Source organism: Delphinus delphis, chromosome 1 (assembly GCF_949987515.2).
Source record: "Delphinus delphis chromosome 1, mDelDel1.2, whole genome shotgun sequence".
NCBI classification, from domain to species: Eukaryota; Metazoa; Chordata; class Mammalia; order Artiodactyla; family Delphinidae; genus Delphinus; species Delphinus delphis.
Genome location: NC_082683.1, coordinates 122,844,961 through 122,866,319, shown reverse-complemented (window position 1 = coordinate 122,866,319; position 21,359 = coordinate 122,844,961). Strand labels below are relative to the sequence as shown.

General features: G+C 40.3%; 1 protein-coding gene and 1 long non-coding RNA gene across 2 annotated transcripts; one reads left to right on the top strand and one right to left on the bottom strand.

The window, feature by feature from the left end:
* Positions 1-649: 649 nt before the first annotated feature.
* LOC132439122 (uncharacterized) lies at positions 650-4,984 on the bottom strand. Its single transcript, XR_009522327.1, has 3 exons — positions 4,910-4,984; positions 4,052-4,155; positions 650-781 (listed from the first exon to the last, which is right to left on the bottom strand). It is a non-coding gene; the product is annotated as an uncharacterized lncRNA (long non-coding RNA).
* A 99-nt stretch (positions 4,985-5,083) lies between these two features.
* Positions 5,084-20,542, top strand: TADA1 (transcriptional adaptor 1). The gene is made up of 8 exons (XM_060033457.1): positions 5,084-5,381; positions 9,772-9,863; positions 10,124-10,189; positions 14,533-14,630; positions 16,102-16,311; positions 17,588-17,739; positions 19,602-19,764; positions 20,209-20,542. The coding sequence occupies exons 1-8, from the start codon at positions 5,308-5,310 to the stop codon at positions 20,359-20,361; spliced, it is 1,008 nt and encodes a 335-aa protein (XP_059889440.1). The 5' UTR covers positions 5,084-5,307; the 3' UTR covers positions 20,362-20,542.
* The last annotated feature ends 817 nt before the right edge of the window (positions 20,543-21,359 follow it).

Genomic DNA, 21,359 nt, shown 5'->3' with positions numbered 1-21,359 from the left:
TATCTATAAGAAGCCTGGCCAAAGACTTCAGCCAAATTTTCCAAATTTCAGTTTGGCAGGCTGCTTACAGAGATTTCTTTTTCAACATACACAGTTTAATAATTAATATTCTGAAAAATTTAAAGAATGATCCCATAAATATCTCTGATATTATGCCCAGGACTAACTTCATCCTTAATAGGACCCTGTTTCATAACAGACTGTCTGCAGCATTCTTACTACTCATATAGGACCAACGGGGTCTTTGCTGTCAGGCTCCCAGAGTAAGAAGAGGCAACAGAATGAAGAGAGTTTCTGAGATTCCCTTCAAGGCATAGAAATATCCTGGGGATACCTATGGAACTGTGCTCAAGGTTGGTTCTTTGTGTCCTCGGAAGCTAATTAGTCATCCACCTCGGCCGCGTAGTCTGCGCTCTTAGCTGAAAGGTAAACTCTACTGTATCTCTATTCTCAGTTGATTGTCGTAATTCTAAATCTTTTTTTTTTAAGTTTATTTATTTATTTTTGGCTGTGTCTGGTCTTTGTTGCTGCGTGCGGGCTTTCTCTAGTTGCGGTGAGCGGGGGCTACTCTTTGTTGCGGTGCGCGGGCTTCTCGTTGCAGTGGCTTCTCTTGTTGCAGAGCACGGGCTCTAGGGCACACAGGCTTCAGTAGTTGCAGCACACGGGCTCAGTAGTTGTGGCTCACGGGCTCTAGAGTGCAGGCTCAGTTGTTGTGGCTCACAGGCTTAGCTGCTCCTCGGCATGTGGGATCTTCCTGGACCAGGGCTCGAACTGGTGTCTCCTGCATTGACAGGCAGATTCTTAACCACTGCGCCACCAGGGAAGCCCTCTTCTTTTAATTGCAACAATACTTATACTTTTACTTATACTCCTCTAACTGGGGGAAGAAAAATTGCTAGGATAATTTTAAAAATAGATTTAAAAAACTAGACTAAGCTAATATTTGTAGAGTTTAAATTTTTTAATGTACTGTACTGTTGACTGGCTTCTAATTATCTTCTATCTACATTACAGATCATGCCTCTTCTTTCTATTCCTTAAACGTCTGTTCCTCTATTGTAAGACTCACTAACTCCAGGGAAAATGCTTTCATCAAGTTAATTACAACCATGATAGTGCCAAGACACATTGTAAAAACAGCGCTCACTTTTCAGTATTGTTAGGGGTTGCTTAGGTGTCTTTTATCACTAGAATCCCTAGATGCCTTCCATTTCTCAGAGTCCTAAAAGTTTAATCTCCAAGAGCTTCTAAAAAAAGGAAAGAGAAACTATAATTAACTCTCTGTAGTACTATTATGGACTGAATATTTGCCTCACCCCACCCCATCGTGGCTATATTTGGAGATGGGGCCTCTAAAGAAGTAATTAAGGTTAAATGAGGTCATAAGGGTGAAGCCCGGATCCAACAGATTAGTGTCCCTACAAGCAGAGACACCAGAGCACACACACACACACTCTCTCTCTCTCTCTGCCCCTCCCCTCTTTCCTTCTCAATCACCCTCTCTCTCCAAACACATACTGAGGACAGGCCATGTAAGGACGTTAGAGAGATGGTGGCCGTCTGCAAGCCAGGTGAAAGTCCTCACCAGAAACCAAACTTGCTGGTGGCATCTTAATCATGGACTTCCAGCCTCCAGAACTGTGAGAAAATAAATGTATGTTGTTTAAACCACTTGGTCTGTGATGTTTTGTTATCGCAGCCTGAGCAAACTAAGTACCTATAAAGCTTCAGAGGATTTTAAGCTGGGGCCCATGGATAGTACTGTGTTTCTATAAAACTGTTTTAAATGTAATCATATGTAGTTTATGGATTTAGAAATATTATTCTGAGAAGGGCTCACCAGACTGCCAATGAGGCCCATGGCACAAAATAAAAGATCAAGAACCTCTTTATATCTTATTTGGGCAGACATAAAATAAGTATATGTGGTGTCAGTGTGATATGCCTCTCCAAGTGTTTTCAACCATAAATTTTACTAGGACCTAGTACATGCTAGTCTATAACCTTTAACTATATTAATATCTGTAGATCAATATAGATATAGAAGAGGAAGACTATTATGTAGAATTTTCTAAAATATTTAATTCTACCAGATACGTTGAGTGCGAGCCACTATGTTCTATAGTATAACTGTATATATAGGTACCATATGTGTGTACCATACATACCATAGTATACTACATAATAAGCATTACAAATTGTTGTGAACATTATGAGGGTAATTTCAATGGGCAACTAAAATATTATCAATAATATTTTAAAGCTGAACTGTAAGAGTCCTTCCAATAAAGCAGAGCTGCTGACGTCTGAAATGGAAACAACTCACACATTTGCAGTCAGTGCTTCGAGAAGAAAGCTAATGAATCAATGCCAATGAGCAGACCAGGAAAGTCAATCAAATATCTCTGCTGCACTAGGTGCTAGCCAGAATAAAGGATGAGTCAGTGGTTTATATACAGGTCTAAGGAACCTAAATATCATATCTGGGAGAAATCATTATCATCATCATCATCGTCACCTCCAGATCTGAGATATCTCACAACTCCATCAACATCAAATCCTACCACCAAAAAAACCAAACAAACTAGTGCTTTATAAAATAAAGAACTGGGAAGAATTAAGCAAGCAGAGGCCAAGCTTTCATGGATATGCAAGTAAAATAGCTATGAAAATAGCCTTTCTGAGGGGTTTTCCTTTGCATTGTGTTTGTACACAATTATATTTATAATTTATATAATTATATTTTGAAAGATGTTGCATAAGAATAGGCAATATATGAATAATACTACCAACCTTCAACAGTTCATCCTAACGACATGGAAAAAATATGGATAATATAAATAAAGGGAACTCTTATTTTATATAGTCTGTGCCCAATATCCTATTGAGTTGACTTTACTAGTTACTCTCAGACTAGCCTGCATTTGGGGAAGAGCAAATTCCTATAGAATAATGATTTTAAAAAGATGTAAAAAACTAGATTAAACTAACAATTTGTAGAATTCTTTACATTTTATAAACGACTTTCACACACATTCTCTGAAGCTATTTAATAGTTGTCTATATGTGGTATACATTTTTACAAGCACGTCTATAACTAAAAGATTTAAAATTAGTTTCTTTAAAGTAAACTACCAAATTACAAATGGTTTTAGTATTGATTTCTATTAAGTATATTGTTCGGTCAGATGTCTGTTTGTGTTTGTTATATTGTCTAACACTACAGTTTAAGTGGACATTTACCTGAATCACTATACTGAAATTAATGCTAATTGGTATACAAAGTGATGAAGGAGAATGGACTATTTAATTGAGCTAAATGTGTAGAGGTATGCATGTTTTCAAGCATCGATTCCAAGAGATAAGAGTCATATTTTTCTTAGTGGACAGGTAGCCAGAGAGATGGGGTAGCCATACAGTGGGGACAGTTCCTGGAAGATATACCCAAACATCTGTGCCCCTTCCTAGTCCTATTGAATGGGTCCTTAAATACTTGAACCTGGGCTTCCCTGGTGGCGCAGTGGTTGAGAGTCTGCCTGCCGATGCAGGGGACACGGGTTTGTGCACCGGTCCGGGAAGATCCCCCATGCCGCGGAGCCGCTGGGCCCGTGAGCCATGGCCGCTAGGCCTGTGCGTCCGGAGCCTGTGCTCCGCAACGGGAGAGGCCACAACAGTGAGAGGCCTGCGTACCGCAAAAAAAAAAACAAAAAACAAACTTGAACCTGATTGCAAAAAATGTAGGTAGCCACCCATAGGTCTCAAAACTAGCAGAGGGGAGATATATATAAAAGGACTGAGTCATGTGGTTTGTTATAGAAAGTGAAGTAACTAGAATGCGGAGTGCATACTAAGGGGTGATGGACAGGCCTGGGTGTGTGTGAGGTGGACAGGTCGGCTGAGTCCAGGTCATAAGAAAATTTGAATGACAGGTTAGGGAGTGTGGAATTTGTTCAGTAGTCAGTGGGGAGCCATGGAAAGCATAAGTTGATAACTACTTTTTAAAAAGTCAAAATTTCTTTAGAGTTTTATGACACAGATAGGAAGACTTTACCTGACTTGTTCATCTTTGTATCCCCAGGACCCAAAAGATTGCCAGGCGCAGAATAGGAATTCACTATATATTTGCTGAAGGAATGGAGAAGCCTGAAGGAGTCTCTGTGGAGAAATTACACAAGATTTAAAAGCCATTTAGGATTATTTCAAATTTGGGGGAGGCAATTTGACCATATGCACCAAGACTCTTATAAATACTCCTGTCTTTAAATCAGTAATTCTATTTATGGGACTCTGTTCTAAAGTAATAATCCTAAATGACGAAAAGCTTTATGTATAAAGTGTATTACAATATTGCTTTTAATAGAAAAAAATGGAAATAATCAGCCTAACAATTGGGAAACAAGTTACTGTGTGCCTTCCTCCTGTGCGGTATTTAATATGCTGTCACCAAAATTATGATTATAAAGACAATACCAGAGGAAAACATTTATATTATTAAGTATAAATATAACAAAACTCTACCAAGATGCACAATTGAAGATAGAGTATGATTATAAATTATGGGAAGGGGGAATCTCTCTTAGTTAAAAGGGTTTTTCCCGGGGTGGTAACATTTTGTTTTCTTTCTTTTCCTCTTATCCTTCTGTGCATTTTCCTGTTTTTCAAAATTACTTCATTCACTCAGCAAATATTTACTGAGAGCCCACTATGTGCCAGGCACTGCTCTAGGAACTTGGGGAAACATCAGTGAACAAAACACAAATCCTGTCCTCACGGAACTTACACATTTTAGTTGGAGAAGGCAGAAAATTAAAAGATAAGTCAATTAAGTGGCATGTTAGATGATGAGTGATCGGCAAAAAAAATAAGGCAAAGAAAGAGAATAAAGTCAATACTACATTTACTTTTTGACCTGGAGGGGGAAGATACTCATCCAGCTAAAAGGACCGAATTCGGAACTTCCGCAGCGGTAAGACTGAGAGCCCGGGATACGCCAGCCCTGCAGGTGACGCTGCAGCCCGGGCCGGCCGCGGCGGGTTTAGGTGGGGCGCGGGAGCGCTAGGTGAAGCGGGTCACGTGATGTGAGGGGGCGGGAGCAGGAGGACCACAAAAACACCGAGTTTGGCTCAGCACTTTCTCTCCAGAAAGGCGGGCGGAGCCGAAAACCAAACAAACGTCTTCTCAGAGCTTGGGGGCGGGGCAGGCGGGAGAAGACGGAGCCTCCAGAGCCGAAGCCTTCGCGGAGTTGGTTTTTCGGTTGCTGGTCGTTGTGGCCGAGGGGTCTGAGGTCGGGCTGAGACGTGGGGAGCAATGGCGACCTTTGTGAGCGAGCTGGAGGCGGCCAAGAAGAACTTGAGCGAGGCCCTGGGGGACAACGTGAAACAGTAAGAACTCCCCGGACGCAGCCTCCGGGTTTCCGCGCGGGTGCTCCCCCAGCTTCGGGCTGCCGACCCACTATGGAGTTGTCCCCCGCGGCCGCGAGGCCTGTGCAGCCCTCGCGTAGCGGGTGGCGGGGCCTCTGGGTTTCTCGGGCCCGGGAAGGGGCCGGCGGGCAACCCCGACTCACCCGGCTGGAGGGGCCGGGCCTCCCTGGTTCCCTCCGGAACCTCGCGGGCGCCTTCGCCCGAGGCTGTGCCCTGGGTGGGGCGGGAAAAGCTAACTCCACGCCTTCACGCCCAAGGGCCTGTTGGGCGACTGCGGCCCGTGCGAGGGTGCGGGACGCATGTGGCTGACTACCGGCCTGGTCTGAGTCGGCGCCGCGCAGGCGGCCCGCTCCCGAAGGGCTTCCTGGAGGCAGAGGCTTATTGAGCGCGGGTGTTGTGGAGGCACTGTCGGTAAGAGCGTGGACAGCAATTTCGGAAGGCAGACAGACCCTCCGGTGAAATAGTCACCGAACAATGCTGCAGTTATAGTGATGATAGCAGTAGCAGACATTTACTGAACACCTTTTAAGCGCTCTGAATGTACTATCTCATCTAATTCTCACAACAGAGATGTGAGGTAGGTGCAGTTATCATTCCCGTTTGATAGATGAGAAGACTGAGATTTTGAGAGGTTAAGTAACTCTTCAAAGTCATGGCAGGATTGGGGCCTTTGCATCTGATTTCTGGCTCTGATACCTTACAGAGGGTTGCAAAGGACCCCAGAGACTCTCAGACAGACTTTCACCCAGGTTATAGCAGGGGACCGAGTACACAGTGGGGTCAGATGCTGAAATGGCCGAGTGTAAAATCAATAACTCAATACAAGGCTGAAGTCATAGAAGGAACCCTCCGAGGTACAAGGTCAAGTTTGGAAATTTTCAAAACATTGTCATTACAATTTTATTTTTCTAAAATATAAGAAGCAAATTTTAAACGTTTAAAAGTATAAGTCTTGTGTTGTTGTTGCTAGATGGTTTCTGTGATATTCTACACGTTTGCATTACTCAACAGACACTTTGAAATGATGTTTCCGGAGGAGCAAGGTGTTTGGGGGATCTTTCTTTTTCTCCAGCACTTTCTCCTTCTCATCTTTCTACTTTTCATTATGACTGGAGATTGAAGTTACTTAACTTGGATGTCATACGTGATCTTTGGAGTTTTTCCTTCTTGTGAAATTTTGGGGTGGCAGAATCTACTTTTCGTCCTCGCAAGATAGATATGCAGAATTCCCATGTAAGCCTTCTTGGAACACTCATGGCCTAAATGGAATAACTAAGAACAAAATATAATTTTTAAAGATTACTTTAATATTAGGAACGTTAATAAATCAAACTACAAACACTAGAATTAAAATTTAATCATCTAATCTGTTATTTTGGCATAATTATTTAATTTTTTGTAAACATTGATTCCCAAAGATAAAATGTTCTACCTAAAGTTATATTTTAATATTCAGGTTGACTTTGTCTCTTTCCTTGCTTACTTAATTAAAAATTCTTAATTATTTTAATGAGTAAAATTGACAGCTTTTACCTTCATTAATTACTATAGCTTATTTTTGTAATACAGCTAAAATTTACACTTTTTAAGCACAAAAGACTTTTCACTCGGTTACATCTAAGATGCTTACAGATATTTGAAAGTGAATGTTTCCATGTTACAATAAACCTGGCTTGTGTGTATAATTGATTGATTAGATGCGATGGTGAACTCTGTGATACCACACTCCTCACACAAGCTTGGGGTCGCCAGAAATGTTGAAGTTAGCATTTCCTGTTTGGTCTTTAAAGGTCAACACTGGCTGTCAAACGTTGGTCACATAGAGCTGCCAAAGCTAATTTGGTGCATCTTTAGCTGAATCTCCACTAACACCGCAATCAAAATACGCTTTTGTGCCAGGAACAGTTAATGGTACAGTGTTGTTCTCTATTAGTTTTTTCCGTTCTCTCATTGTCTTTCCCCCCTTCTGCTCCTTGAAAATTCACGCTTCTTGGTTGAACAGTCTGTGATATTGCTATACAGTAATTTCTCACATTTCCTCCATGAGTAGTTAGCTTTGGTTTGTACAACGTGACCATTTAAATGTGGTCCTTGTTTGTAGGTAAAATATATGATAAGGTGTATAAGGAACTCAGATATGAGTTGCTTTCTATTTATGCAGTGGCCCTAATGTTCTTTATGTCAGGTTGTGTGCCCATGTCAGCTTGTAGAAAGAAATGAGCTTTGCTGGCTAACTCACTTTGTATAGTACCCAGTAGAGTTCTGGGTTCAAATGGGTGCCTAGGTTTTCGGATGATTTAGCCATATGTTATTTAATTTTCTTCAGGTATCTCAAGTGCTTCCTAGTCTGACCCATTTATACTCATCACCCATCATCCTCACCTACATAGAGGTTGACTAAGTTTGTTTTTGGTATTTTTGAGGAAAACAGTCATTTGCACATGGCTATACAGCAAGTTAATACAGGGACCAGGATTGGGGAGCGAGTCTTCAACTTGATAGCCAGTGCTGGCTATTTGAAAGTTTGCCACTGGAAAAGATAGACAGCATCATGTTGGCAGAGCCTTGCCTTAGTTCTGGAACAAGTTCATACACCAAATATAAATATATTTGCCTCTTTCTTATAAAATAGGAACACAGGGCTTTTAAAATAATGAAGTTTTTCTCATGTTACTATTTTCTTTTGTTGTATAAAATGGGATAGGAAAAGACTTCTGTTTTTCTGTGGAGCTTTATTTCATTTTTTAGTTGTTCTTTGAAAAAAAAAAGCAGAGGTTGGGGCATTTAAGTGTTTGATGTTGGGAAGTTATTATTGACTGCTGGGTGTGACTAGTCACGTGGAACATGGTGCCAGGCTCTAGAACTAACATGTTTTGCTGTTGAATGAAATGGGTCTTGGGAAGCTTTAAGACGCCACTAAAGCTACGGGTTTTCTCCGGTGTGGGGGGAAGGGGGGGATGAGGGCAAAGCACAGGAACCCAGGCAATTACATATATACTTAGTCAGACTTAAGCTAGTCTACATATGGGAGAACAGGAGAAACCCTGCCATGGGTATAATAGGTCAGTGAGAGCATTAAACCATCTCGTTTAGGAATCGCTCCTTTTTTTTGTTCTTTTCTGTTAGAAACTCAAATGAGCATTAGAAAGTAGTTAATCGTGAATTGAAAGTGATTGTAAAACATACTAAGTAATTTTTAGCCCTGTTTCTTGAAGGAGGAGTAGCTTTCTTCAGCACAGAAACAAGGGGTGTGGATGTGAAAAGTAAAGTATTTTACTCCTATTTCTAATAATGTTGTTAAGGTATAAAAGATTGGATCCTTTCTTCCTACTAGTTAACTAGTAATTTTTATGATTAGTGGTTGATTTTCACTTTAAAAACCACTAAGTTTCTCCTATGCTCAGGTGTTTTTCTTTGTGGCGAGCTGTTTTAGAATCCCATTCAGCCAGGATAGATTAAAACTTGAGTTCATTTGAAAGGAAAGAGGTTGCCCAGAATTGGTATTAATGCCCATAAAACACATACACATTTTAAAATATAAATCTTTTTAAAATTGAGGTATAATTGACATATAACTGTATATTAGTCTCAGGGGTACAACATAATGATTCAGTATTTGTATATATTGCAGAATGGTCACCACAGTAACTCTAGTTCACGTCTCTCACCATACATAGTTTAAAAAGTTTTTTTCTTGTGATGAGAACTTTTAAGATCTCAGCAATTTTCAAATATGCAATATTTGATAATTTTAATAATACTTTAAAATATAAATCTTAAGTGTAGGTTTCTGGTGAGCAGGTCTTTTAGAAGGGCAGCAGTGAGAAAGGAAAGGTACAGCAGTGGTTTTTGGCTGGTTGACTCATGAGTCTGATTCTATGACTACTGCTCAGTCCCTTTTAGGGAGGACTTTCCTTCTTGTGATGGTATTCGGACTCCTAAGTAGCTTAAACAACAGATTTATTTTCTCACAGTTCTGGAGTCTAGAAGTCTGACATCAAGGTGTGAGCAGGGTTGTCTTCTGAGGCCTCTCCCCTTGGCTTTTGCCTTCTGTCTCTCTCTCTGTGTCCTAATCTCTTCTTATAAGGACACCAGTCACACTGGGTTAGGGCCCACCCTGCCGACTCCATTTTTCATTAATTACCTGTTTAAAGGCCCTACTTCCGAGTAGAGTCACATTCTGAGGTACTGGGGGTTAGGGCTTCAACAAATGAATTTGGGGGGAACACAACCCAGTCCATAACACTAGGGAATGCAAAATTTCCTTCCTCTTCTGGGAGTTGAGGCAGATAAGGTGAACTTGGGGAAGAAGCAAAACCTGAGGCTCTTAATATTGTTTCTGCCTCTGCAGATACTGGGCTAACTTAAAGTTGTGGTTCAAGCAGAAGATCAGCAAAGAAGAGTTTGACCTTGAAGCTCATAGACTTCTCACACAGGATAATGGTAAAATAATTATCTGGGGAGTTATTTTACTGTTCTGAAGTTTTCCCAGATTTGCAATAAATTAAAAGTTTATTTAAAATTTTTTAAAAATTTTGGTTTTAGTGGTATAAGGTCATTTAAATAATGTGGATATTTAAAATTAAATGGAAAGAATGGCAGAGTAGGGGATATCCAAAGTTCTTAAAAGCTAGACTGAAACAGTGGGTTCCTTATGTTGTAAATATTCTGTATTTGACTTGTGACAATCTTCCCTTTTTCAGTCCATTCTCACAACGATTTCCTCCTGGCTATTCTCACGCGTTGTCAGATTTTGGTGTCTACACCAGGTAAGGGAGTGGGAACACCTCCAGGGATGTCAGTCAGCAAAACCACGGAATGCTGGGCTTACTAGACTTTCACTTCCTTTAACAGACTTGTTTGCAAATGAAATGTTCTTTGAACTGCTCAGAAGAAACATTTTATTGTGTAATAGAGATTCTTCTATAGAACCTTTTTAAAGCAGGTGATTTCTCTGTCCTTTCATTGACTTTTGGTCTTTACCCCCCATTCAGCTGGGTTTAGATTACTTAAATAAATGAGAAGTGAGGAGGAGGGTAGGTGGTCAGGAGGAAGAAGCTGAGGAGTGAAGGGAGGGAATTTGGTGGTTAGGAGAGCGTTTCCATAGATATAGGGAAGGTAAAGTACGTGGAGGGGAAACCACAGCATATGTTGAGAACCTGGACTTTCTCCTATTCTTAATTAAGTGAGATATTAGCACCTGGAAGGTTGGAGCTTCAGCATGTGTTTGGCAAACTGTTGGTGAAGAACAAAGGTAGTAATAGCAGCATGGTGGGGAGGTATGTGGATGCTAAGTCTGTCACTTCGACCTAAATAAATAGGTATAGACAGAATGATTCCTTTGTCCCTAATTTTTTGGAGCTTAAGTGGTACAAGTCCCCTCTTTCAATTTTATTTTAATCAGTCAAAAAAAAAGGTAAATGCATTAAAACTTTGCCTCATGATAAAGCTTATCCTGGGCTCTTGTTAAAAACTTGAATTTACAGGTACCTCCTACTGTAGATTAAATTGAAGTTTTTGTTGTTTAAAGGGCCTGTGGTGATTCTGATGATCATTTATTAAAAGCCCATGTTTACATAGAAGTGACTAGTATTTTGTATCATCCCCCTCTGCTAAGCTCTGTTGTAAGATAGAGAGTTCAGATGAGATCTCCTAAAGGCTTGTTCTCCACACTCAAAGAAGTCGCCATTGGTGTGAAGAATAATAAGCAGTGAGCGTTTGTTTACGGAGGTTGGTGTTACAGAGGGAAGGCAGTTTTCCACTCCTCACCACACCCCTCACTGCACATCCTACACTGTGTCACATTTCTAATGTTTTATTTAATTTAAATAGAAGTGGACTTTCGCCAGTTAGATCATAAAGATAATCCACTTCATTGTATAAAGTTTAATTTGATCAGAAAAGCCAACATTGTGAGGATTAGATCTTACTTTTTAGGTAGGTATATTCTAAAGTGGCACTCACCCAAAAGGTTCAGTGGGATGATCGGAAATAAAAACCTTGGTTGGGGCTTCCCTGGTGGCGCAGTGGTTGAGAGTCCGCCTGCCGATGCAGGGGACGCGGGTTCGTGCCCCGGTCCGGGAGGATCCCACATGCGGCAGAGCGGCTGGGCCCGTGAGCCATGGCCGCTGAGCCTGCGCGTCCGGGGCCTGTGCTCCGCGACGGGAGAGGCCACATCAGTGAGAGTCCTGCGTACCGCAAAAAAATAAAAATAGAAACCTTGGTTGATAGGAGTCAAGGGGCTTGGGTTCAAGTTTAGGTTTTGCCACTAGCTTAGATAATGTAGTTAATTATTGAGTGTTCTTAGCGTCCACATTTATAAAACAGAGACAGTAATATCTACCCTGCAGGATTATTAAAAAAAAAAAAACAGATGAAAGAACATGCAAAAAGTGCTCTTAAAAATAAAAAATGCCAAACAAATACGAAGTGGTATTAGTATAGGTGGCTGATTTTAATTAAATAAAGCCTTTGATATTCTTGAATATTTGTTGTTGGTTAAAAATAAATGAAGAAACATTAGAATTTAGAGATTATTTCTCAAATACCCAAAATGTCTTCCTTTAAAATGAAATTAATATTTGCTGGCAACAGAGGTGATTTCTATTAAAAGTAAAGTATAGAAGTACAGTTTTTTGTACTTTAATAATTGTGATCAGGTTGGTTACTGTTTTTCTAAGGCAGGCAGGAAAGCTGATTTTAATAATGTTATTTATTGAATACTGTAACTGCAGTGCCTTAGACGCTTTATGTGCGTTATCATTAATCCTCACAACAACTCTTCAGAAGTATTAGCCTCTTTTTTTGTATGCTAGGAAACAAACTTCAGAGGAGAGAAAACAAAACAAAATAAAAACTTACCTGAGGCCCTCTTCAGCTAGTAAGTAGAAGTGTTGGATCCAAACCAAAATCTGACTGCTGCTGTGAAGCCCTCCTTCCTTGGGGTCAGAGTCAGTCCTTGCCATGCTTTGCTTCCTCACCCGAGGTATATTTGGCCACTCAGCAGCAGCATCGCCTAACATCAAGTTCCATTCATCAGGGAAATCATCTAAGATTGACTGGTCTTACCAGGTGTGATCTAGGTGTGCCAAAGATACTTAAAGCGATGGAGAAGAGGAACTTGACTTTCCAAACAGTTCTTTTTTAGCTGAGGAACCAGGAATATTTTTTCAAAGCTTTACGAACTCATTCTTCCAAAAACATCAAGATGAAATAATGTTTTGTTAGAATGATGGGTGATTTTTTTTTTTCTTTTCCTAAAAAAATTCTTTGGGATATTTTTTTCAAGTGTACTGTAATGAGCTTGTATAACTTCTGATTTTTTTTAACACTAAACTATATATGTTCATGGTTTAAAAAAAAATAGTACAGAGGGTCTTAGAATGAAAAGCTTCCCCCTCCTAGACCAGCTTGTTCTCAAAGACAACTGCTTTCGCTTTTTGTTCTTCTTATGGGACCTCAGTGGCTCCGTACAGTGTGCTGAAACGTCTTTCTGGATTGACTGGTTTTAAACATCCATCTTGCCTTATTGCTCTGTGTTTTGTGAGATTTCCTCAATTCTTTCTTTCAGCCCTTCTGTCCAGTGCATTCTTTAATTCAGCAATTTTTATAGCGTCTTCTTTTTGTTTTATGGATACCCATCTTCTCAGACTTCTCTGAGGATATGAATTAGAAATTACTTAAGTTCTTTGTGTTGCCTGAATTCTTTATCTCTAGGATCTCAATTTTTTTTTTTTTTTTTTTTTTTACTTTGGTCTTTCTTACCATGTTACAGCTTATCATCAAATGTCTGAGAATCCACATTTACGAATGAAGCATAAAACCTGGAGATTGTGCTTTAGAGTGAGCTGACGGGAGGCCAGCCATTACAGTGAGGTTCCTCAAATGCCAGCTGCAGAGAACTGTGCTCTAGGGTACCAACATTCATACCAGCTACCTCAGTAAATCCCAGAAATTTTGTTCTATTTAACTAGAGAAGAGTTCTCCATTCTCCATTCCCTGCCACCTGTTTATACTGCACTGTGTACAGGAGTGAGTGGGGCTGGTTTCATGGGGCCAGGAACTGTCCATGAACTTGGAAGGGCCTGCGCTTGGTTTAGTGCTGTACTGTGGTTGTCTTGAAATTCTTAACTTTTGAGCAAGGGACCCTGCATTTTTGTTTTGTACTGAGTTCAGTCCTGGGGGTGAGGGAAGGGGTTTCTATGGATGACTTTTCAATATAGATCTTCCATTAATCTTGTTTTAAGCTGTACTATCCCTTCTGGTTCCCACTGCACTCACCTTCTCCAAATCCAGATTCTTTGTGGATATCTACTAGTCAGGTTTATTTACTTCCACCTATTTACCAACCTTGCCAACTTAGGTCACAGCTTCCAAGTGTCCGCTTTGTAAGTTGGCTCCTTTTTAGCCCATCTTTGAAATTTGTTGATATCTTATCTTGGTCTGCCACTCGTTTTGCTTTTTATCTGTGTTCTGGATGTGTGCCATTTACTTTTTTGTGTGTGTGTGGTACGCGGGCCTCTCACTGTTGTGGCCTCTCCCGTTGCGGAGCACAGGCTCCGGACGCGCAGGCTCAGCGGCCATGGCTCATGGGCCCAGCCCCTCTGTGGCATGTGGGATCTTCCTGGACCGGGGCACGAACCCGTGTCCCCTGCATCGGCAGGCGGACTCTCAACCACTGCGCCACCAGGGAAGCCCCCATTTACTTTTTTCTACTATCATATTTAGTAGGGTCTTGGAAGAGAGAGGAGTCAAATACATGTGCTTATTTCACCATCTTGAACTAGAAAATTCTGTCCTGCTTTTATAATAGTACTGCTACTAGTAAGCAAACAAACACCCAGTAAACAATGAAAAATGTGAAAAACAAATTTGTCTTCCTAAAAGAACAATTTTGGTTATAGCTAGAGAAACAAATGTGATTTGAGAGAAGTTGTGTTTAGGGAAGGAGAATGTTTTGTTTAGAGAAGGAGAATGAGAGATCTGAATTTAAGCATTTGTTCGTTTTCATCATTTGAGCATTTCATACTTTTTTAGCCTAAAGTGAAAACAAACTTAGCAGTTATCAATTGTCATTCTTTTCTCTTATGATTGTTACTTCTCTGTCTTATAGAGGGTGCTGGATCTTTACCCTGGACAGGGGGTTCTGCAGCCAAACCTGGAAAACCAAAGGGAAAGAAAAAGCTTTCTTCTGTTCGTCAGAAATTTGATGTAGGTTGTTTAGTAGATCTTGGTAACAACTGATTTAAGCACTGGTGTGATGGAACTGGCTTTAGTTTTTTAATGAATATTACAATTCTGGTAGTAAAGTTGAAAAAAAAGGGCATGATTTGGGGAGAAAACGGTGTTATTATATTTGAATTTGGTGAAGAGGGTTTCAAAGATTGTGTCTGAATTTTTATTCCAGTTCGTTACTGTGTAATTATTAATATGTTATCATTAGTACCTAATGATTTTTCAGTAATTCAACAACTATGCCTGTGTTCTTTTTCCTCTTAAATATCTGTGTGGAATGAATAATGTTTCTCAGATTGAAGACTTCTGTTCCAAGGGTCCAGGAGGCCCAGAGGCCTCTGGCAGGATGCTGCTGATGCCCCACTAGGCCTTGAGCCTTCTGGGGATCCTCAGAGAAATCTTGAAGGCATTGGGCTATAAAATTTGTAAACGTTTTAGAATAACTTGCTTTTTTTTCTGGTTTATATCCAGGGAACACAGTTTCCCAAAAGTATCCCTTTTATAGATTTGACTGGGTATTGATAGCTTTATTCATTAACATTAACAAATATTTATTTATTTCTACCTTGGCTCTATGTTTTAAGTCAAGAATATTCGATCTGGAGGGCATCAGTATCTCCAGAGAGGTATACTTGGTTTAAAAAAGCATGTTTGATATAAAATACAGTTTTATACTTACTTGGAAAATGGAAAAACAACAAGTATTGCTTTTATAGTACAAACTTCAAACAGGACAAGCCATATTCGCTACAAAATCTTGTGAGTTGGGCTTAAGCAAAAGCTACTGAGGCATATCTCCCACTGATTATGGAGAATATAATTGGGCTATCAGCATCTCCCAGAGGAAGGCTGAGATTTTATAAGCGGAAAAGATTGGGAAAAACTATTTTTAAAAAAACTAATGACTGTGTCTTAGAAAGATTCTGTGTTGAGAGTTGTTAGTAGAAGATAATGGTAAAAGTTACACTACCCTACATTATCTTGGGATATTTGTTATTAGATCTGTTATATTGGTTAGCTAGGTTTTTTTAGGGCTTTTCTTAAGCATTAATTATATATTTTTATTTTCAGAATCTGCTTACTTACAAGTATACTTAAAATACTCTGACTTGTTTGAAAATAGTTTTATATCTTCTCCTTCTCCCCAGTTGTTATTTTTAGCACAGAGCCATATATTCTGTGATTGCCGAGGTATTAATTGAATAGAATAAACTGCTATGCATAGTACTGTTATTCCCCATAACTCATGTCTTCATTATTACTATGTAATGGGTGTGAATTTGTGATTAGTTGTGCATGAGTTACTTTTTTTTTTTTTTTAACTCTTGTGGTATAGTTTTGGTGGCATTAATTTGTGGGATCTCAGGTCCAATTCATAGGTTACTTTTGTTTGTGTCTTATTACTTGCCACATAATGAATAATTTTGAAAAGTTTTCTTACCCATAGCATAGATTCCAGCCTCAAAATCCTCTCTCGGGAGCCCAGCAGTTTGTGGCCAAGGATCCCCAAGATGATGATGACTTGAAACTTTGTTCCCACACAATGATGCTTCCCACTCGGGGTCAGCTTGAAGGGAGAATGATAGTGACTGCTTACGAGCATGGGCTGGACAACGTCACCGAGGAGGCTGTCTCAGCTGTGGTCTATGCAGTGGAGGTTGGTTTGCTGGTGGCAGAAACACTCTTACAGATTGAATGTGACAAGCTTGTGTGAGTTATTCAAAGCTGGTACTGCAAGAAAAGAACTAAAATGTGACTCTGATCTCAGAATTGTCATCATTGAAAGTTGTTTTCTTTTGAGGGGAGAAACATCACAATCCAAACAATTGCCTTCAGTTAACAGACTAAACTTTTCAGAAAGGTTACTTGCATAACACTTTGGATGTTTAATTTCTCAACAAGGGGACAGATTTTAAGCAAAAAAAAAAAAAAAATGAGATTGAGAATCCTAAAGATTAAAATCACTTGATGTTGCCGTGGTACGGCATTTGAAGAGCATTATTAGACTTGGCATCTGAACTGTGGGATTCTTGTCTCCGCACACTCTTTCATTCATTCATTTTACTCATTTAGTTACTCGACAGAACATACACTGGGGTCTAGAGTGCACAGGTACTGACCGGTGACGCTGGGTCATTCCTTTCAATTCTCTGGGCCTCCGTTTCCTTGCCGGTACCTCAGAGATTATAATAGCTTTCTCAAGAAGTTATAAACATTGAATCATAAGTTGTACCATGAAGTCCTGACATGAGCTGATCTTATTGGTAGAATTGAAACATCATCCCTGACCCCAGCACCCCTGTTAATAAGGGTAGGCTGGGACTGGTTCTGTCTCTATTTTCGCAGACATTCTCTAACCCTCTCTTAGGTACTTGGCTCTCACAAGGGCGAAGAGATATTAAATACCTAACTTTCTGTTTATTTCCTATATATCTTTTGTTTATGTGGCTTTTGAGAGAGCCAGGGTTCTTTTTATGCAAGGATTTTAGTAGATTGGGCACTATAACCAATATGTTCCTGATGGTGAAACATTTTGTACCATTTTAAACCAAGCTTCAAGGTAGTTTGCTGCTTAAAAAAATTACTTATTTTTGTACTTTTATTTAAAGCTATCTGAACATCATTTTTGAGGGAGAGGAGCCAATTCAGAGATATAAAAACTTTAATAAATTTTAAAGTAGAGCAAGCCCATCCTAAATAGAACTAAATAAAAATAGCGTGTCTCCCTTTGCTCTTTTCTGTACCCTCGTACCCTGGTATGTATGGCTCTGTGGCTGTTTCGTGAACATTCGTCTGGTTTCAGCACTCGTTTGCCTGTCTCACATCTCCATCCACTAAATGCCAATAAACATTTTTTGGTCAAAGGAAGTTTTATGGTTTGCTTTTAAAGAGGAGTTCATGCTATTTTTCTCTTTTTTTTCTTGTTTTTACAGAATCACCTTAAAGATATATTGACATCAGTTGTGTCAAGAAGGAAAGCTTATCGATTACGTGATGGTCATTTTAAATACGCCTTTGGTAGTAATGTGACCCCACAGCCATACCTGAAGAACAGTGTAGTAGCTTACAACAACTTAATAGAAAGGTATGTGAAGTTTCTTGTGATCTTTGCATCCATCCTTCCTAATTGGTTACACTACTCTTTTGTAATAGACCACTGTTAAAGTTGGTTACTGGGGCTCTGTGCGTCTAAGGTACCTCTGAGAGCAGTATGGTTTTATTTTCTTAAGTTGCATCCTTGCGTGATAACCAGTGAATTCTTATGGTACTCTTTATGTTAGGAGTGAAGTTGTAGAGTTTGGCCGCTGCATGTGGTTTAAAGTGAGTGCCCCCCACTTTCCGAAGTACAGTGGAGTAGGTCCCTGGGGCAGTGCGTCTGGATGGTTCCTGAGGGGCATCACCTGACTGGTGGGGGGAGTGGGCCGGCTCTCACTCAGGAACGTGGCCTGTGCTTGTTGGGTCAAGGTTGGGTTTCTTGATGGTGGGAGGAGGAGCAGTAGGTGTCTCTCCAGGTCCTTTTCTGGCTTTTTTAGCTGTAGCTCAAGATAGCGGCCTGTGCTGGGTGTCGTCAGGTTGCTCTTGGCATCCTCTTGTGCAGTTCTGGTCTCTCAGCTCCGATCTCTGGGAACCTCTCTGTCTGCACTCCACTGTGGGCTCCCAGGACCTCTCTGATATTCTGAGTCATCCCTCTGAGGTGACCTGGATTACCTTCATCCCTGTGTTGTCCCTTTTCAGGGAGAAGAGAGGTAAAGAGATGACAAGGGAGATAAAACTTCAGAGAAAAAAGTGTGATTGGGAAGGCTGGCAGGAGTGATGCTGGGGAAGAAGTAATGGGCAGGGAAGGCAGGAGGAGTGACAGTGAGGGGTGTGGGATGGGAAAGCGGAGCAGGGAGTTGAAGAGAGCAGATGGTGCTGACACCATGGGGAGGGCATGGTGCTGGTGCCTGTTACATGGCCCCGAAGACCTTGAGACGGCTCACAGGGCTCATCTTGAAGATCACTGGCTTAAACTGGGTTCACTATTTAGATTGCCATAGGTGAAGATTTACTTTCTTAATCTCATTCAGGCATATCTGTTTGGGATTATTTGTTCTCATTTGTGAGTCATTCTTCTCTAGAGAAAAACAAACCAAAAAGAGTAAATGAGTGGCCCCTCGTAGCGGGCGAGCGCTGGAGCCGTGTGTGACCCTGCCGGGCCTCCAGCTGCCCTCTCCCCCTGCCAGCCTGTCCCTGTGAGGCTCCTGTCTCACCGTCGGCCGCTTGTTTCTCTATCAGCGCTGCCTTTGTCTGCTGCCGGAGCCCACGCTCATGCTCCACTTGTGCTTTCGTTCTAGTTCCCTCTTCACTGTTGTTTCACCTCCTGCGTGTTCTCCAGAATTGCATAGGTTATCTCCTACTGTATTACGATACAAAAATTATGTCTGACTTCCCAGCTGATGTTATATCTGGGTTCTATTTTGGGAAATTGGCAAGATCTGGATGAATTTTCTCCACCCTCCATTTTTGCCTGTTGCTTTTTTTGTGCTTTATTTTCTTTTCTTGTTATTTTTGATCCTCTTGTCTCCAGTATCATCTACCTTCCTCTCCAGGTTGGTTGTTTCCAATTTCATTTTCCTTTAATGAAGGTCTGTTACTTTTTTCCAACTAGAAGCTCTTTAAGGGCAGGGAACAATTTTGACTCAGTATCCTGACTTAGTATTTTAGCACTGTGGAGGGAGAAGGGTAAATGCAGTTGCACTGCATTTTATTTCCAGCCCAACAGATGGGCTGCCTTTAAAAATTAAAATTATAGACTACTCGTGTATACACTGGCTGAAAGATAACTGGATTTCTGATTCATGTTGAGATATATTTTATAGGAAGTATTCTAGCAGCCCATCCCTATTCTGTTTGTTCAGTGTTTCCATCTTACTTACTGGGAATATTTTTGAAACATTTTGTTTCCAGCCCTCCAGCCTTTTCTGCTCCTTGTACTGGTCAGAATCCAGCGTCTCACCTGCCTCCTGACGATGCTGAGCAGCAGGCCGCACTCCTGCTGGCGTGCTCGGGGGACACGCTACCCACGACTTTGCCTCCAGTGAACATGTACGACCTTTTTGAAGCTTTGCAGGTAACTCTTGGCTCCTTAAGGTTTACCTGGATTTATGGATAGGCTCAAAGTTTCTTCAAGTCTACAAAGATATTCACTAGCTTCTCCATTTCCTGGCTTTTGTTTTTCAGTTTCTATTGTTTGTTATTAAAGCCATTAATAGTAACCTAATCTTTCAAACCCCCGGCTCAAGAGTCCTTCCTAACTTACCTCCCGCATCTCTCACCTCCCCAGTGAAAGAAAAAAAATCTCCTTGTCCCCTTATTTCTATTTCAGAGCCTTGTTATTTCCTTGTTTTCTTGTTATCTGATTTGGGATTAATTAGGTTCTGGCTTAAAACTTACAGGTTTGTGTGTCTTTTGTGTGAGTGTTTTGTTGACACAGATCTTACTTTCATTTTCTGTGTTGGAAAAATAAGCATACTGAAGTATAATGGGAGACGTGCTGATATGTTTTCAATCCCAGGTACACAGGGAAGTCATTCCTACACACACTGTATATGCTCTCAACATTGAAAGGATCATTATGAAGCTCTGGCATCCAAATCATGAAGAGCTGCAGCAAGACAAAGTCCACTGCCAGCGCCTGGCAGCCAAGGAGGGGCTCTTGCTCTGCTGAATTGGGATTGGAGGGTGTGGGACCCTCAGCAAATTCATTGATGATTGGGAATTGAATGCTTTTGGGGGCCACATTTCAAGACTGAAGTGTGTAGAGTAAATATAACCTTTCCTATGGAAAGGTGATAGTACATTTTGTGTTGCTACTGTGAAGCCATTAATAAATCTGATTTTAATAATGACCCATATCTCTGTATGTATGTGTGTGTGTGTTCCCAGTTATGGGAATAGGCACTGAGAAAGTTCTGTGCCTGGAATGGTGCTGTTTAGGCATCTGAGGCCTAGTATCCTGTGGTCTGCATGTGAGGTAGGTGACATTCTAGAACAAAGAAGCTGTTATAACTTAGTCCCCACGATCAGCAGGACATCTCTGTGTTTAGAGACATCACGTATTCTGTATCTGGCAAGTCTAAAATTTCTGCTTTCCTCCTGAAGAAAGAACTGTGCTTTTAACACAGTGTTAAAAATCGGTTATCATTTTTAGTGATGAGTTTTATATATGTATATATTTTTTTGTGACCAGTTTAATTTTTAACAGGTATACGTAGTTGCCTAAAGATTCATTCCAACTCCATAGAAAATAAGACTTAGCAATGCTGTGCTATTAGAGAAAATAAAGTCCTTTCTTTAAATTAAAAATCAAATCAAAACAATCTCTTAGAATGTAATTAACCTTATAAAATATCTTCTCATAACTCAAGTTTCTTTTATAGAGTTGTTATGCCCAAAGACTTTGATTGGCAGGTTCATCTTTTAATTATTCCTATAGGAGTCCATGTGAACATATTGGATTTATACTAGGTAATTCTCCTATTCCTATGAAATATCTTTTTCTATACTTTCAAATGGCAGTGTTACTAGTAACTGTTTGTTTGTTTAGAGATATGTTGCTTTTTATTCAAGAGATGTTATTGGTGGATACGTTAGAATGTACAGATGGGTTTACGTAGGTCTGAATAATATATGTATAGATATGTATATATGGTTCAATATCTGGAT